Source organism: Juglans regia, chromosome 4 (assembly GCF_001411555.2).
Source record: "Juglans regia cultivar Chandler chromosome 4, Walnut 2.0, whole genome shotgun sequence".
Taxonomy (NCBI): domain Eukaryota; kingdom Viridiplantae; phylum Streptophyta; class Magnoliopsida; order Fagales; family Juglandaceae; genus Juglans; species Juglans regia.
Window position 1 is genome coordinate 16,817,859 of NC_049904.1, and position 14,387 is coordinate 16,832,245.

The 14,387-nt window shown below is 37.7% G+C and overlaps 1 protein-coding gene across 1 annotated transcript; it reads left to right on the forward strand.

Annotated features, from left to right (window-relative positions):
• The first annotated feature begins 580 nt into the window (after positions 1–580).
• LOC108981971 (N-acetyl-D-glucosamine kinase-like) lies at positions 581–12,876 on the forward strand. Its single transcript, XM_018953233.2, has 7 exons — positions 581–871; positions 3,344–3,491; positions 5,965–6,156; positions 6,558–6,686; positions 7,858–8,027; positions 8,462–8,592; positions 12,557–12,876. Exons 1-7 carry the CDS (start codon positions 631–633, stop codon positions 12,632–12,634), a joined length of 1,089 nt encoding a protein of 362 aa, XP_018808778.1. The 5' UTR covers positions 581–630; the 3' UTR covers positions 12,635–12,876.
• Positions 12,877–14,387: the final 1,511 nt, after the last annotated feature.

Genomic DNA, 14,387 nt, shown 5'->3' on the forward strand with positions numbered 1-14,387 from the left:
CTTCGACATCCTATACTAATATAAAAAAATTGTTGTTTAAGAAATCACAAGTACAACAGTTCAAAATTCAACTAAAAAGCATTTTTTATGCTACATTAATAGAAAAAACAATTTTATCAGTGATTATTTACTTTTTCATATTTTACATTTTATGAAAAAACATTTCATATCCTATAAAAAATATTTAATATCTTATAAAAAATACTTCACATCTTATAAAAAAAATTATAAATACTGAGTGTAAAAAATTATAGGATAATACTACAGCTCCCATTAGAGGCTCCCGCTGGGATGTAGTATTGTTTTACATATATTTTTTTAAAGTTATTTTTTATATAAATTTTTTAATATTTTAAAAGAAATAAAATAAATTTAAAATATTATTAAAAAATATTTTTCAAATTAAAAAAAAATTATTAAAAAAATTTTTCTTAATCACAAAATAAAATACACTTGGCAGATCCCAGAATTCTCAGATCTTGCCTTTTCCAAAATTATAAGCGGTGAATGTGAGAGGGAATAGTATGCACAGTAAAACCCATATTAATAGTATAAATACTCGGAAGAAGCCGTCTTTTTTATAGTTTCCACGTTAAAGTAAGGTCTCTGTCTTCCTGAGCGTTGGTTTCCATGAAGAACAGTAGACAGAGAAACGGAGAAGTAGAGGCCTTCGAAAAGGAAGAAGCAGAAGCAGAAGTAGCACATGAAAACGGACGTGTCTCTGACGTCGTATTGGGTTTGGACGGTGGAACCACTTCCACTGTCTGTGTGTGCATGCCATTGCTTCCCTTTTCTGACCACGGCCTCGCAGACCCTCCCCCCGTTCTCGCACGGGCCGTCGCCGGTTGCTCCAACCACAATAGCGTCGGAGGTACCTGCTTTTAACTTCTTCTTCTTCTTTTTTTGTACAGAATAAAAAAATTGTTTTCCTCGTCTTTCTTGAGAGCCAAACAGAATGTCTTCCATCTGTATTTTTGAAAAGTTTGACTTGTTATGGAACTCTCTCTCTTTTGGAACTGCTTTTTGGGTTAGTTCTTCTGGAAATCTTTACTTCTCTCCTTGGTGTTAAGCTTCTGTACTTGTGTCTTATATTTGAAGCCCAAAAGTGAAGTGTTTTAAAATTTCCAATTGTTGTGTGACTTTGGAGTACCTGAATTTTTTTAAGCCTTTTAATCTCGAACAGAATTCGATCAAATCTGCACTGATGTACTATTTCATTCGCATAGTCAAGTGAATTGTTTAATATATTAATAATTTGCTAATTTGGCCATGTTTCTTAACCCCTTTTTATTTTTCACGTAGATTTGCTTTCCCTGATTTATGCCTCCGTAATCGTCCCAATATATTTCTTAGTTTAGACCCATTAGGGTGCAGCCTAGCAGTCAAATAGCGGGCTTGGATGAGGTGTTGACTCACACAGTCCGGCTTCAATTATGCATTAGGAGTTCTCCTGGATTACAGGAGGTCGTGTATTAGAGCTTTATTCTCTGGAATGGATCCGACGGATCCTGCCTTGTTGAGGTTTCAGGGCATTAAAAAAAATCATGGTCTACCTAAAATTTTTATCTTTATAAATAGTTGGCGAGTTCTGAGCCAATGGATCTAGCCAAAGTGTTGATGTTTCCCTGTGTAAACCTAAAGCACTGGTTTCTGTTCAAGAAAAGAGTTAATTTCTTTTTGTTGGCCTGATAGTGTCCCTGTTCAAATTACCCATTAATGTTTGATTTCCCAAACATTTTTTAAATTTCCTCAAGAATCTCATCAAAAAAAGTCCTACAACTTCATTTTCTGATTCTTGGAAATTTAGAGACTAGATATCTGGTTGTCTGTTTTAACCAAATTCAATAGGCTCCCATGCCTTTTCTCATAGTCTAAGCCCATTTTCTTTTGCCGTAACTAGTCTAGTAATGCTCTCAGCCATTACCACATCCTCCTTATCATGAGTCTCATTATAGGTCTTGGCTTTTTTTGTGTGCATGAATAGCCATCTCCATGTGCAATCTCATCTTGGTCTCAAAATTTCAGTTCTTATATTCCCTGAGGTTTGGGGGTAATGAGAGGGACAAAATGTTATGGAAGCATACGGGTAGTAAAATTTTTTCGGTACTGTCTTATTATAAGGTGTTGACTGTTCAACATTGTTCTCCTTTTCCTTGGAAGCATATTTGGAGGTCTCATGTGCTTTCCAAAGTCGCTTTTTTCATATGGACGGCATCACTTGGAAACATTTTGATGATCGATAATTTGAGAGAGCGTGGTTTTGTTGTTATGGAGTGGTGTTTCATGTGTAAGAAACATGGCAAATCTGTGGACCATTTACTTCTGCACTACGAGGTGGCAAAGGCATTGTGGGATGGTGTTTTCAGTAGAGTTGGGCTGTTTTGGGTGATGCCTATGAATGTAGTGGATTTACTTGTGTGCTGGCTGGGATCTCAAAGTTCTCTTCAAGTGGCTGCTGTGTGGAAGATGGTCCCTTTGTGTCTTATGTGGTGTATTTGGTGGGAAAGGAATGAGCGATGCTTTAATAATAAGTTGCACACTATGGAGGAAATCTGGATCTTCTTTGTATTTTCTTTATTTCAATGGTTTTCTGCAATAGTGCTTAATGGAGCTTCAGCTCATGATTTTCTGTTTTCTTTTTCCTCTTTTTAGAATGTAATTATGTGTTTCTTTTGTATACTTCCAGTGTACATGGGCTTCGCCTATTACATTCGTTGAATAAAATTCCATCTTACTTATAAAAAAAAAAAAAAAAAAAAAGCTGTTAAGCTTTTCTTCCTCTCTTTACTGGTTATCAAATTTTCCTTTGTCATTTCACCTAAGCTTGTTTTATGGTCGTGCATAAAGCTTGGTCAACCTCATTGTTGTTGTAATCATATCTTGGCCATATAAGCTGTACTTGGGCTTAGCCTACTTCTATGAATAAAATTTTCTTGATTACCTATCAAAAAAATCTTGGCCATATAAGCTCCAGAACCACTTTTCTGTTCCATGTCTTGATTATAAGTTCTTTTCTTTATCAGTAATCCTGGTTTACTTAAATCAGATGAGTGCATGTGTAATCATGTTATGCAAGGTCCAAGTTAAGAAATCCTATTTCATCAGCATGGCGTTTGTAGCAGAATGTACGAGTCAACAATATAACACAAACTCAGTAAATTTCTTCAATAGTGTTCACTAAATTCTTCAGGTCATGCTATAACTATGGAAATGCAAACAAACAAAAAAAGCACAAAACAATGGAAACCCATTCATCTTTATTTTCTCAAATGATGGAGAAAAAATCGATAATTGTTCTCACGTTTGACAGTTTTTAATTTTTCTTCATCTACTGATTTTACAGAGACTGCTTCCAAAAATACATTGGAACAGGTTATGGCTGAAACCCTCTGTAAATCGGGTTCAACTTGGTCTGCTGTTCGTGCTGTTTGTTTAGGTGTTTCTGGTGTTAACCATCCAAGGGATCAGGAAAGAATACTAAAGTGGCTAAGGTATATTGTTCTGAATATTATTTTGGCCTTTTTTTATTCTGTAAAGTTATATTTTAACTCTCTGCTATATGTTACATATCCAAAAGAAAAAAAGAATTCTGCTATGTGTTCAAAGTTGAGATTTGATGCCTAATTGATCCTTTATTGCAAATTTAAAATTTCTTGAATTCCATTTTTAACAAGGAAGCTGTTGCTTTTTTCAACCAATGGCTATGCTTCCATGATTCTAGTATGAATTACATTGGGCCATAGGCTAGGAAAATGCTTTCCTAAACCTATAGACTCATAGGATTACAACCTTTCTGTATGCTTTTGAGCCTCCTACTTCTACTGCTTCTGCACCTCATTGTTCCTCTTAATTTATTTATTTATTTATTTTTACAAGTAAACAATTGTATTAATAAGAATAGGCATAGCCGAAGTACTCTGCAGGGGTTGGCCTAAGTGGTGAAGGCCTTGGTCTTGAGGTATCACTCCCTTCAAGGTCCAAGGTTCAACATCTCATGGATGCAAACAATCATTTGGGGCCACACCACTGGTGAAAAGCTAGCGATTTAACCAGTTCTGTGTATGGAAACTTTCGAGGGTGCGGTACACGGAACCGGGGTTTATTCTGCAGTGGTGGATCCGAAGGGCCTTGCCTTGGAGAGGTTCCCCGACATAAAAAAAAGTATACAAGATGGTATGCAAGAGGTGACACCTATCTAGAAAGAAGAAATAGAAACAAGAAAATCATGAAAATCAAGGCTGTTGAAATCAACAGCTTTGACCCATAAAAACAAGGTTCTAACAAATAGGAACCATCTTCCACACAACTATGATTTGTGGAACACCGCCAAGATTTTTCCAACTAGCTAGAAGCTCAACCGCAGTGGCAGACATAACCTAGGCTAGCTCTAATCGTTTGAATATATCTTCCCATAACACTCTATCAACCTCACAATGTGGTAGAAGATGATCCACAGTCTTCCCACTTTTTCTGCACATACAACACCAATCCACTATAATCACCCTGTGTTTCTATAAATTATCCATAGTCAAAATCTTACTCAGAGAAGCTATCCAAGCAAAGAACCCCACTTTGGGGGGTGCCTTGTTTTCTCTAGAATCTTCTCCATGGAAAGTGATTGTTTTGCATTTGTGTGAGTGACTTACCGAAAGAGCGAAACCTCATTGTTCCTTTGAAAGATACTTATCAAACAAAGAGACTATGACCTCGTTTATTTTCGTAGATGAGATGAGATGAGTTGAGATTAAAGTTAAAAAGTTGAATAAAATATTATTAGAATATATTTTTTTAATATTATTTTTGTTTTGGAATTTGAAAAAGTTGAATTGTTTATTTTATTTTGTATTGGAATTTGGAAAAATTGTAATGATTAGATGAGATGAGTTAAGAAGTTTCCTGAAAAAAAACGAGGCCTATATGTATAGATATAAACGAATGTAAAAGAGAGAACAAATTCCTTGTATAGATGACGTCAAAGAACTTTGTAATCTGAATGTAGGGAACTGAAGATTTAATTCAAAGTGAAAGTGGGTTTTTAGGGTTTTGGCATTCCTGTATCACTTTCCTATTGGTTGCTTGAGATGGTGTCTTATATTCTAGACCAAGGGTATGGTTTTCTTAAGAGCTGCCTGTCTTTCCCATGCTCACTTTGAAAGGTGGAGCATTAAAGATTTTTTTTAATGACGAGGAACCCAAAGTCCATGCAAATGCAACATTTAGTATTAAAAATATTTCACAGAAGGATATCAATTATTTATTTCAACTCAGTTGATTCAACTTGTCCTTTATAGATGCGTCCAGATACTCCTTATTAGGTTCACAAAAAAACCTTTATAGTTTCTCTAAAGTTTCCTCTTACTGGGTTCAGAAACAAAGGTTATTGTTTGTCTGATGTTTACAATTGTATCAGCAGATGGAGCAATGAGGTATATCATAAATGAAAAAGTAGTTTAAAAGATTTCTATGAAAGTTTTGGCTAAATTTGGGAAATGCCGGAATAGTCATTAATAGTATTTCTTTCAACATCATAAATATATGGAGCTCTATTTTGACAATGAAAAATGCTGAATAGTTGTTTTGCTTACGTTTCTTTCTGTTTTATATTTTATTGTACATATCAAATATTGAGGTATAGAATAAGATAGGACATCTTCTATACAGATAAAGAAGACAAGTTTTTACCTATGTGAGAATAATGCTGTTGCAATGCCTTGATGACCAATGCTCTTTGAGATCTGGCTAGTAGAAGGGTCCCCAGATTTTTCTATTCTTTGATGCTTAGTGTTCTTTTGCCCTTTTTCCCACTATATTGTTGCTTTGAGACACTCATGCATTCTTGCCTGCACTGTTAAATGCACCTAAATTTTGTCCCATTTTATATGGGTGAGTCTTGTATATTTTCTTCTTATTACTTGTATTGGTACCTGATGACTGGGAAACTGGTTTTGAATCTTGTACACTCAGGGATATATTCCCTAGCCATGTAAAGCTATATGTTCACAATGATGCCCTAGCAGCTCTGGCAAGTGGGACCATGGGAAAGCTTCATGGATGTGTTTTAATTGCCGGTACAGGATGCATTTCTTATGGTGTTTCCAAAGATGGTAGAGAAGCACGAGCTGCAGGTGCAGGACCTGTTTTAGGTGATTGGGGAAGGTATGTGTTTAAATAATCTTCATCTGCTTTAGTTCATTGCTGTCCATGATGAGGATGTGTTATTTATTTAATCTGTACACATAATTTTCATAAGTAACTGGAAGTTTTGGCGGTGTATTAATACCACGATTTGAAAATGATCTGAAGAAACTAGGTTCTGGAAAACAATAATGTTGTTTTCATTTTGAATAGTTTTCAATAAGCCTATAGGCAATCATTGAGTGCTCATTAGTCATTACTCTATCAACAAAAATTAAATTGTCAAAATTTTGTGTTTAAGGAGCCCCATACATTGGATAAAGATTCTGCTGAAGCATTATTGTTGTTGCAGATTCTATTCAAATTTTCATATATTGATATTTTCACAAATTTGATGGATGATGATATGTGATAACTTGTAGTGGCTATGGGATTGCTGCTCAGGCATTAACGGCAGTAGTGAAGGCTCATGATGGTCGTGGTCAACAGACGATGCTTACAGATAGTATTTTGAAGGCTCTTGGCCTTTCTTCTCCTGATGAACTGATAGGGTATCTCTCTTGAAACTCTTTGCAATGGTTGTCATATGTGCTCATAATTGCTAATTAAATTTTCAAATCACATGATTCTCACTTGCTTGGGTTTAGGGTTCATCAACCTAAGGGTTTTATTTCGTTGCTCTGGACTGGACTTTGGAGAGACCTAGTTCCTCTTTCTCAGAATCTTTAGTTAGGAAAAACATTAACATAGATGGACAGCTAGCTTCGGTCAATACGAGTTGTTGGTGGTAAAAGATACTCTCTCACTATTGTCATGCCATGCAGGTGGACAATTCGTTGGCAGTGTTGGGGTGAGGTGGGTCAGATTTGCAGTGGTTTCAATGGTAGTGCATGTGAAGCCAACACGAGCCTCATGCATTGGTTGTTTTGCAGTGCATCTTGGAGGAATTGAGTGATCGGTGGTTGGGGGGTTGAATGGGGCAGCATGCATGAGTAGATCACTAGAAGGCAATAGATCAGGCTGGAACTGACCTAGAGGAGAAAAAAATGCAAAGAACAGGGGAAGAAAACTTATAAACATGAGGACGGGGGAAGAGGAAACTGAGACTCCTCCCTCTCTGGTGGAAAAAAAAAAAAATTGAGAAAAGGAGATGGGTTGTCTTTTGGGGGCTTCAGCTTGGAAGAGAATGGAGAGAGACCATTTGTTGTGTTGTATCATGTATTGGAATTTATTATTGCGAGGATTTTTTCTTTTAAGAAAATGGGATTCCCTTGATATGAAGAAATTGTCACTACACTAGGCTTATCATTTCTTTCTTCTGTAGATATGTCCTACGTTTCCTTGATAGGGGTTTCTCTGGAGAGAGGAGGATTTTGCTACTCAATGTAGTTATTTTCTGTATTACTTTAATTGGATACAAATTTTGTTCTCAATCTAACAGTTAAAAAATGAAAGAAGGCCAGGTGGTCTGCTGAATAGTTGTTAACGTCTTTTATCAGTGTGTCCAAAGTATCACAATGCTTCATCATTTAGCTCAATTGATTTATCAAAAAAATATGAAGCCTTATTTCATCCGAAGCAAAGGACTTCAGCTCTCTTTAGGAAATGATAGCCACATGGGCTAACTGGTTTGTTTTATAGCTCATTGAATATCACAGGATGGATTCATTCAGCATATGAAGTTTTGCCATTGATTTAATGTTTTTTTTTCATTGGATTTAGGTGGACTTATGCCGATCCATCTTGGGCACGCATTGCAGCACTTGTTCCAGAAGTGGTGTCTTGCGCTGAAGGAGGTGATCAAATTGCAAATAAGATACTGGTTGAAGCGGTCCAGGAACTGGCTGTGTGTGTCAAAGCTGTTGCTCAAAGACTTGGCTTGTGTGGTGAAGGTGCTCAACTTATCTGTCTATTAAAAAAGGTTTAATTGTCAGATAAAATGATTTATCTGATAATTAAATTACCTGAGTCCCATCAGGTTTAAATTTTCTTTTAATTACTGGGATGCTATGGTATATAATTACATGCAGTTTAATTTATGCATACTTATGCATTGATGTATGTATATATGAGCATAAAAGCACATGAAAAAGGCAATTAAAGTTTTATCGTTCCTGTGTACTTGGGCTTTTCCTTCTCTTATGAATAAAACTTCTTCATTACCTATAAAAAAAAAGCACATGAACCGCCCCCCAACGAAAAAAAAAAAAGGAAAATGATACGCATGCTTTATAAATACTTTTCTATTTATACCTATATTTAAATTTTTCCCACTACTTCCTTGGTCCCTAACCATTTTAAGATGTATGTTGATTTTTGAGTGCAGACGGAAATGGTTCTTTCCCTATTGTGATGGTTGGTGGCGTGCTTGAAGCTAACAAAAGTTGGGATATAGGAAAAGAAGTTATCAATTGCATTCGTAAACAATACCCGGAGGCTTATCCAATTAGACCGAAGGTTAGCATTCCTCCTTTTTATCCACTCATGAAATCATTGCTAAAGTATCAATTGGTAATCTGGTCAAAGTCTCTCTCTCTACATGTACACACAGACACTAAAAAGTACTTTGCGAACTAGATGTTTTATTAATAAGAGTACAAACTTCATCCAAAACTTAGAAGAAGCTTCAATTTTATGTTTAGAATAATAGATCCGGTGATCAGAAACAAGTCTCCAGTCACTTGGGATTAGAGGACAGAATTCCCAGGTGCTTGATGGAAGATTTTTTTTTTGATTGACACCGGGTGTTTGGGAACTACATCCCGACTAATCTCAGGGGTGCACATGACCTCAGCAAGGAGTTTCCTGCAAGTGCACCTCGGGTAATTCAAGGGGAAAATCTCCCAGTCAGATGACCCCTAGAGATTGTTTGCACGAGATTTGAACCTTAGACCTGGGAGGAGCATACTCGCAAGTCCAATGCCTTTACCACTTGAACCAACTCTTAGGGGCTCTCTCGACCTCCCCCCCAGGTGTGATTTGGTGGAAATCGTGCACCGAGATGATGACCACATGGATCATACACCCCATCGCCATGTGCAAGTGTGTGCAACCATGCAAAATGTGTATAGCATAGATAACACAGCGGAAAAAAATATAGGGCAGTCAAAAAACTAAGTACCAGAAAGTTTTAAAACGATGCAACCCGAAACAAAGTCCTTCAAGAGGTTAATACAATCATCCGGCTGAAATAAAGGAAATGAATACAAAGGTCCAACAACAAATAACGGGTAAAGTCCCAAGCCATCACTCCTCAAGGGGAGCTGGTCTCTCCTACTCATACGCCTCCTCTGCATCAAAGTTTACGATTCCATGAAACAGAATCATAGGTAGAAATACCACATTAGATTTCGCAATCTCAGTAAATAAATCAGCAGAGCGACAACCAAGAGATTCAAGCATGAAATTATACAAACAAACAATGCACAACAGTCATGGAAGCAAAAAAACCCCAAAAATATATATTTTTACGACCATCCCCAAAATGCATTTATTAGAATCACTCACGCCAAAAACCTCTTTGTACCCAAAAACACATCCATTTATTACGCATGTATAATGATCTCCCCTATGGACCATGTGCACACTCTGGCTCCCTTCGTCACACTACGGGTAACGATCGTGCATGTGACTTCGTAACGAGCGATGTCCAGCTCCACACCTGGCGCGTATGTGACCCAGCAACCTGTAGCCCCCGCCAGCGAAGAGACAGAGTCGGCATGAGAGCGTTACCGTCTCCCAACGACAACCCAGTGGACGTCAGTCAGTTTATTACGCTCCCAAGTGACCAGAGGAGCTCCACCGAGATAATACCCCATCTTGACTTGGGGTCGTGATACACGCACCCATAAAAATATTACCAAGACATGAAAACTTAGTTTTCAATTTTATCATCATAGCATATAACATGGCACAGTTGAATAAATCATGGTAGATATCAACAACATTAATATGCAGATGTATGACAGGCAGTTTATTTATGGCATGGCATAGCACACAACAGTCACACACCACAACACAACAGTCATAAATCCATAGTTTCACAAACCCCAACTACATGCGTTTCCAATCCTCCATCCAGCCCTCGGCCCAAATTCTGACAACACCTACGTCAAATATTCCCAACACTTCCTCGGGCCCAAAGCCTTTCTCAAATACAACCAAATTGCAACAAAGTTAGCAATAATTTCACATTAGAAATTCAAGGGTCGCGCTGGAGAGTTACTTACTATGCCGAAGGTAAATATTCTGGATGATCGCGCATGATGGTTTATGGTGTCCCACAATTGAATGAGTGCGCTCGCCGCTACGCGGACAGACAAAGACAGTTAGGATAAGGCTCAATTTGGATATCAAAATCATCTCAACCCATCTCATCTTATCATTACAATTTTCACAAATTCCCACATAAAACACAAAAAATAATTTAACTTTTCCAAATCTCAAAACAACAATAATTTTAAAAAAAATATTCTAAAAATATTTTATTTAATTTTCAACTTTCATCTAAAACTATCTCATCTCATCTCACTATTCAAACCCCACCTAAATCTGAATGCAGTCTGAAAATTAAAACACAAAACAAGGGGCAAAAGGCTTACTGAGGTGGTGCCAAGAGTGGCGGAGTGACGGTGGGGTAACGGCGGAGTAAGGTGGCAGAGGCAGATCTGGTGGGACAGAGGGCTACCAGTGGGATTTCTCTCAAAGGGGTGGTAGACCTGGAGGTGCTAGTGGGTGGAGGAGAGGGTTTCCACGGCGAGGTGTGGCGAAGCAAGGCAGGGCAGTGATTGAGGTGGCTCTAACTCACGGGTTGAGGTGGAAGCTAGGGAAGGGGATGGCGGGAAAGGGAAGTGGAGCACCCAGAGGTGGTCACGCAGCCACCAAAACACAGCTGGGAGTGGCTGCTCACGGCGGTGCGAGCGCAAAACTAATCCTAGAGGTTTCGAGAAGTAGATCTGAGGGTGAGGGAGATGCTAGAACTCAATTTGATGGAAGGAGAGATCGTTTGAGGGATGATTTGAGGGAGAAGAAGCTCGGCCTATTTATAGGCTGAGGGGTGGGTCTCGGCAAACGCAGCTGCAGCTACGATTGGGGGTGCGGGGCGGCACAAGCTTCGCTAGCAACACATGCGTGGCGTGCGACGAGAGGCTCGCAGTGGCAACAAGGCTTCTCCATGGCCGATGCAAGCTCGGGAGCAGATGGAGTGGGAGAGGACCAGAGAAGGGGCGCTCATATTGGGGGAAAAAGAGGTGGTGGTGGCCCGTGCTCGATGCACGCTTGGCGAAGGCTGGCTAGCTGGTGACGGGGACGGCATAGCAGGTCATTGGCCATGGGAGGAGGAAGGAAGAAGAAGAAAAAGAGAAAAAAGGAAAGAAAGAAGAGGAAGGGTGCGGCACTGGGGAGGGAGAAGGAAATTATGGTTTTTACCCTTAGCTCCAAAACAGCGTCGTTCCAGGGGAGGGAAAAATTTCACTTCCCAGACCACTAAACAGCGTCGTTTTGGAGGAAAGGCTGGGCTCCTAGCTAGCCCACGGGCTGGGCCCAATTTCTCCTCTCTTTCAAGCCTAAATTCAGCCCACAACACCCACAACATGAAATTTATCCACAATCATCCAATTGGGCTCAAAATTCCCTTAAAGAAGAGAATAAAAATAAATAAATAAAAAATAAAACACTAATTTTTTGGGTCTCACAAAGGTTCTCTCCGAAAAGTAGATATGTTTGTGAAAATCACACACCCTCACTCTTATGCATTTTAAAAATGGTCATTTCGTCGTATTTCTGTCTAGAATCCTAGTCAAAGCGCTGGCATGCATGCCACTATGGTACTGAACAACTCGTGGGATTACATTTGTCCCAAAAAAGAAAACACAACACAAGGTGAGGCAAACCTTCCCTGATCTTGCTCCCCCCACTACACAGATGGGCTGTGCAGCTGGGTGGGCCCCTGCCCCCACTCTATGGAGGTCCCAAGGTATTTGTACTGGAGGAAGGAGGGGTTTCTTCCTCCACCCTGGTGGTACAGGCAAGAGGCTGCAGGATGGGGGAGGGGTTCCTTCCACCCCACTGTTTTTCAACATCATCGTCATCATTCCTTGCTATGAGTCTATCGCTGTTTTGGTGGTATCTCACACCAGTTTGAGGTAGCAATTTCACTTACTAATTTTGTAATTTCTCTATAGAGTTTGAGTAGCTTTAGAACAGAATAAACTGCTAGTTTGTTGTTGACACTGAAAATCTGGAGTAGATTTATGATCTTACTTAGTCCGTAGTAGTTTTCACAAAAAGAAAAACTGTACATACCTAAAAGTAATAGACGTATTTTTATCTTGTGGACCTTGTGGATGCTTAAAACTAAGTAATTGCTGCATGCTGTTTCTTTTTCTTCTAAGATTTTCTTTAACAAAACAATTTGACTCAGGTAGAGCCTGCCGTTGGGGCAGCTTTGCTGGCCTTGAATTTCTTTCTGAAAGAATCAGAAAGGCACCATAATAGCTGACAAGGGAGTTCCTGCAACTGCTTTACTGCAAAAGATATTCAAAAAATATTGTTCTTGTCAGTGATTCTTTCGTGTGCTGGCTTGTTGCAAAAGATACTGTGGAACTCTATACCGCTTACAGAAGATGAAAAGATAATTGGTACGGATATAAAATATGTAAAATGCACCAGACTTGATCCTAACGGTTTATTTCTTTCTATTACACGTAGAATTAGCAAGCTTCTTAATCCTATTATTTCTGTTAATATGATTCTGTAGTATCTGATTGCGGTGCCTCTCTACACTGATTATCATCTTTAAAAAGTGTCGGAAGAATATGTATTTTGATAAAATACACTGATTATCAAAATATGCTGGTTTGACAAAGAATAAATTACACTTCACCCTCTAGTCAAAACTTGCATATTCAATTCTATATATATTGCCAACTGTTAAATACCACTCTCCTTTAAGATTTGACGGTTAAGCACGTGTCACATTATGATACAATGTATCGATTTTGATAGTTTATGGTGCATGCTACAGAACATGTATTGGTTAGAAGGTACAAGCTGTGTTTACCCCTTCAATAAATCATGGTGTAGTCTTTGTGTTCTTATCTTGAGCTTAGAGCTTTAGTTTATGCAAACAATTTCTAATCCTAGATTGATCATGGGTCAACCTTTCGATAGGATGTGAATACCATGGTGAAAAGCTGTATTTAGTTTATCTTTTTTCTTAAAGAGCCTGTACAGGGCTGTACAAATTATTTTTCATTTTAATATGAATTTAGGCTAGGTAATTTCTAACATGTATCCACTATTAGCTTATTTAGCAGGAGAGGGAGCTAAGTAAACTGATTAATGGAATTATAGGTGCAGACGAGTCCAGTTTGAATGAGTATTGAGTGTCTCAAGCTCTGTTCCTTTAATTTTTATTTGCACGAGATGGTTTGAGCTTATCATCGAGTTCAATTTTATGTTTTTGAACCACTTTTTTTAGTGAGTTCGAACACTTTATTTTGATAAAATAGATTATTCATATTATATCCAATAATTTTATCTACAATTTAACAAATAGACTTTGTGTTTTATCAAATCTATCTATAGAGAGACATCATGATGATTATATTCTAAGGATTCAAACAAAACATGCATAATATGAATAACATGATTTATACTTAAATCTTTTTAAATATTAAGATATTCTCATTATTCGATTAAAAATAATAATATTATAAAAAGTAAAGAACGGAAATTAGTTAAGCGTATAGATTCTATAAGAGTCAAGCCAATTTTATATAACTTATATCGACTAATAATTGATCGTATTCACAAATAATTTATTTAATAAATAAAAAATCGAGTCAAGTCAATATTGAGCTGCTTATATGATAGTTTTATTTATTAGAAATATTAGAGGACAAACTGATTCCTTTGATTATGATCAAGATATCAGTGATTCTCCACAATTGTAGCAGTTTATTTTTCATGTATATTTGTTTCCATATTTGTAATTGTACATATACTATGTATCTTCTGTCTATAAATGATAATCTCCATATGTCTGTTTAGAGAGAGCTCCTAGAAGTTAAGACAATGTCCGCCACAAAGAAATTTGTGTGTGGGGAAGCCTCAGATCTGATGTGTAGTTTGGCTTATAGTCTGGATTTTCCATGTATAAGTCACATTTATAACTTCGTTTTATTAATGAAACGAGTCTGTTTCCATCAAAAAAATATAAATGATAATCTCCTCACAACATATCAGGCGCT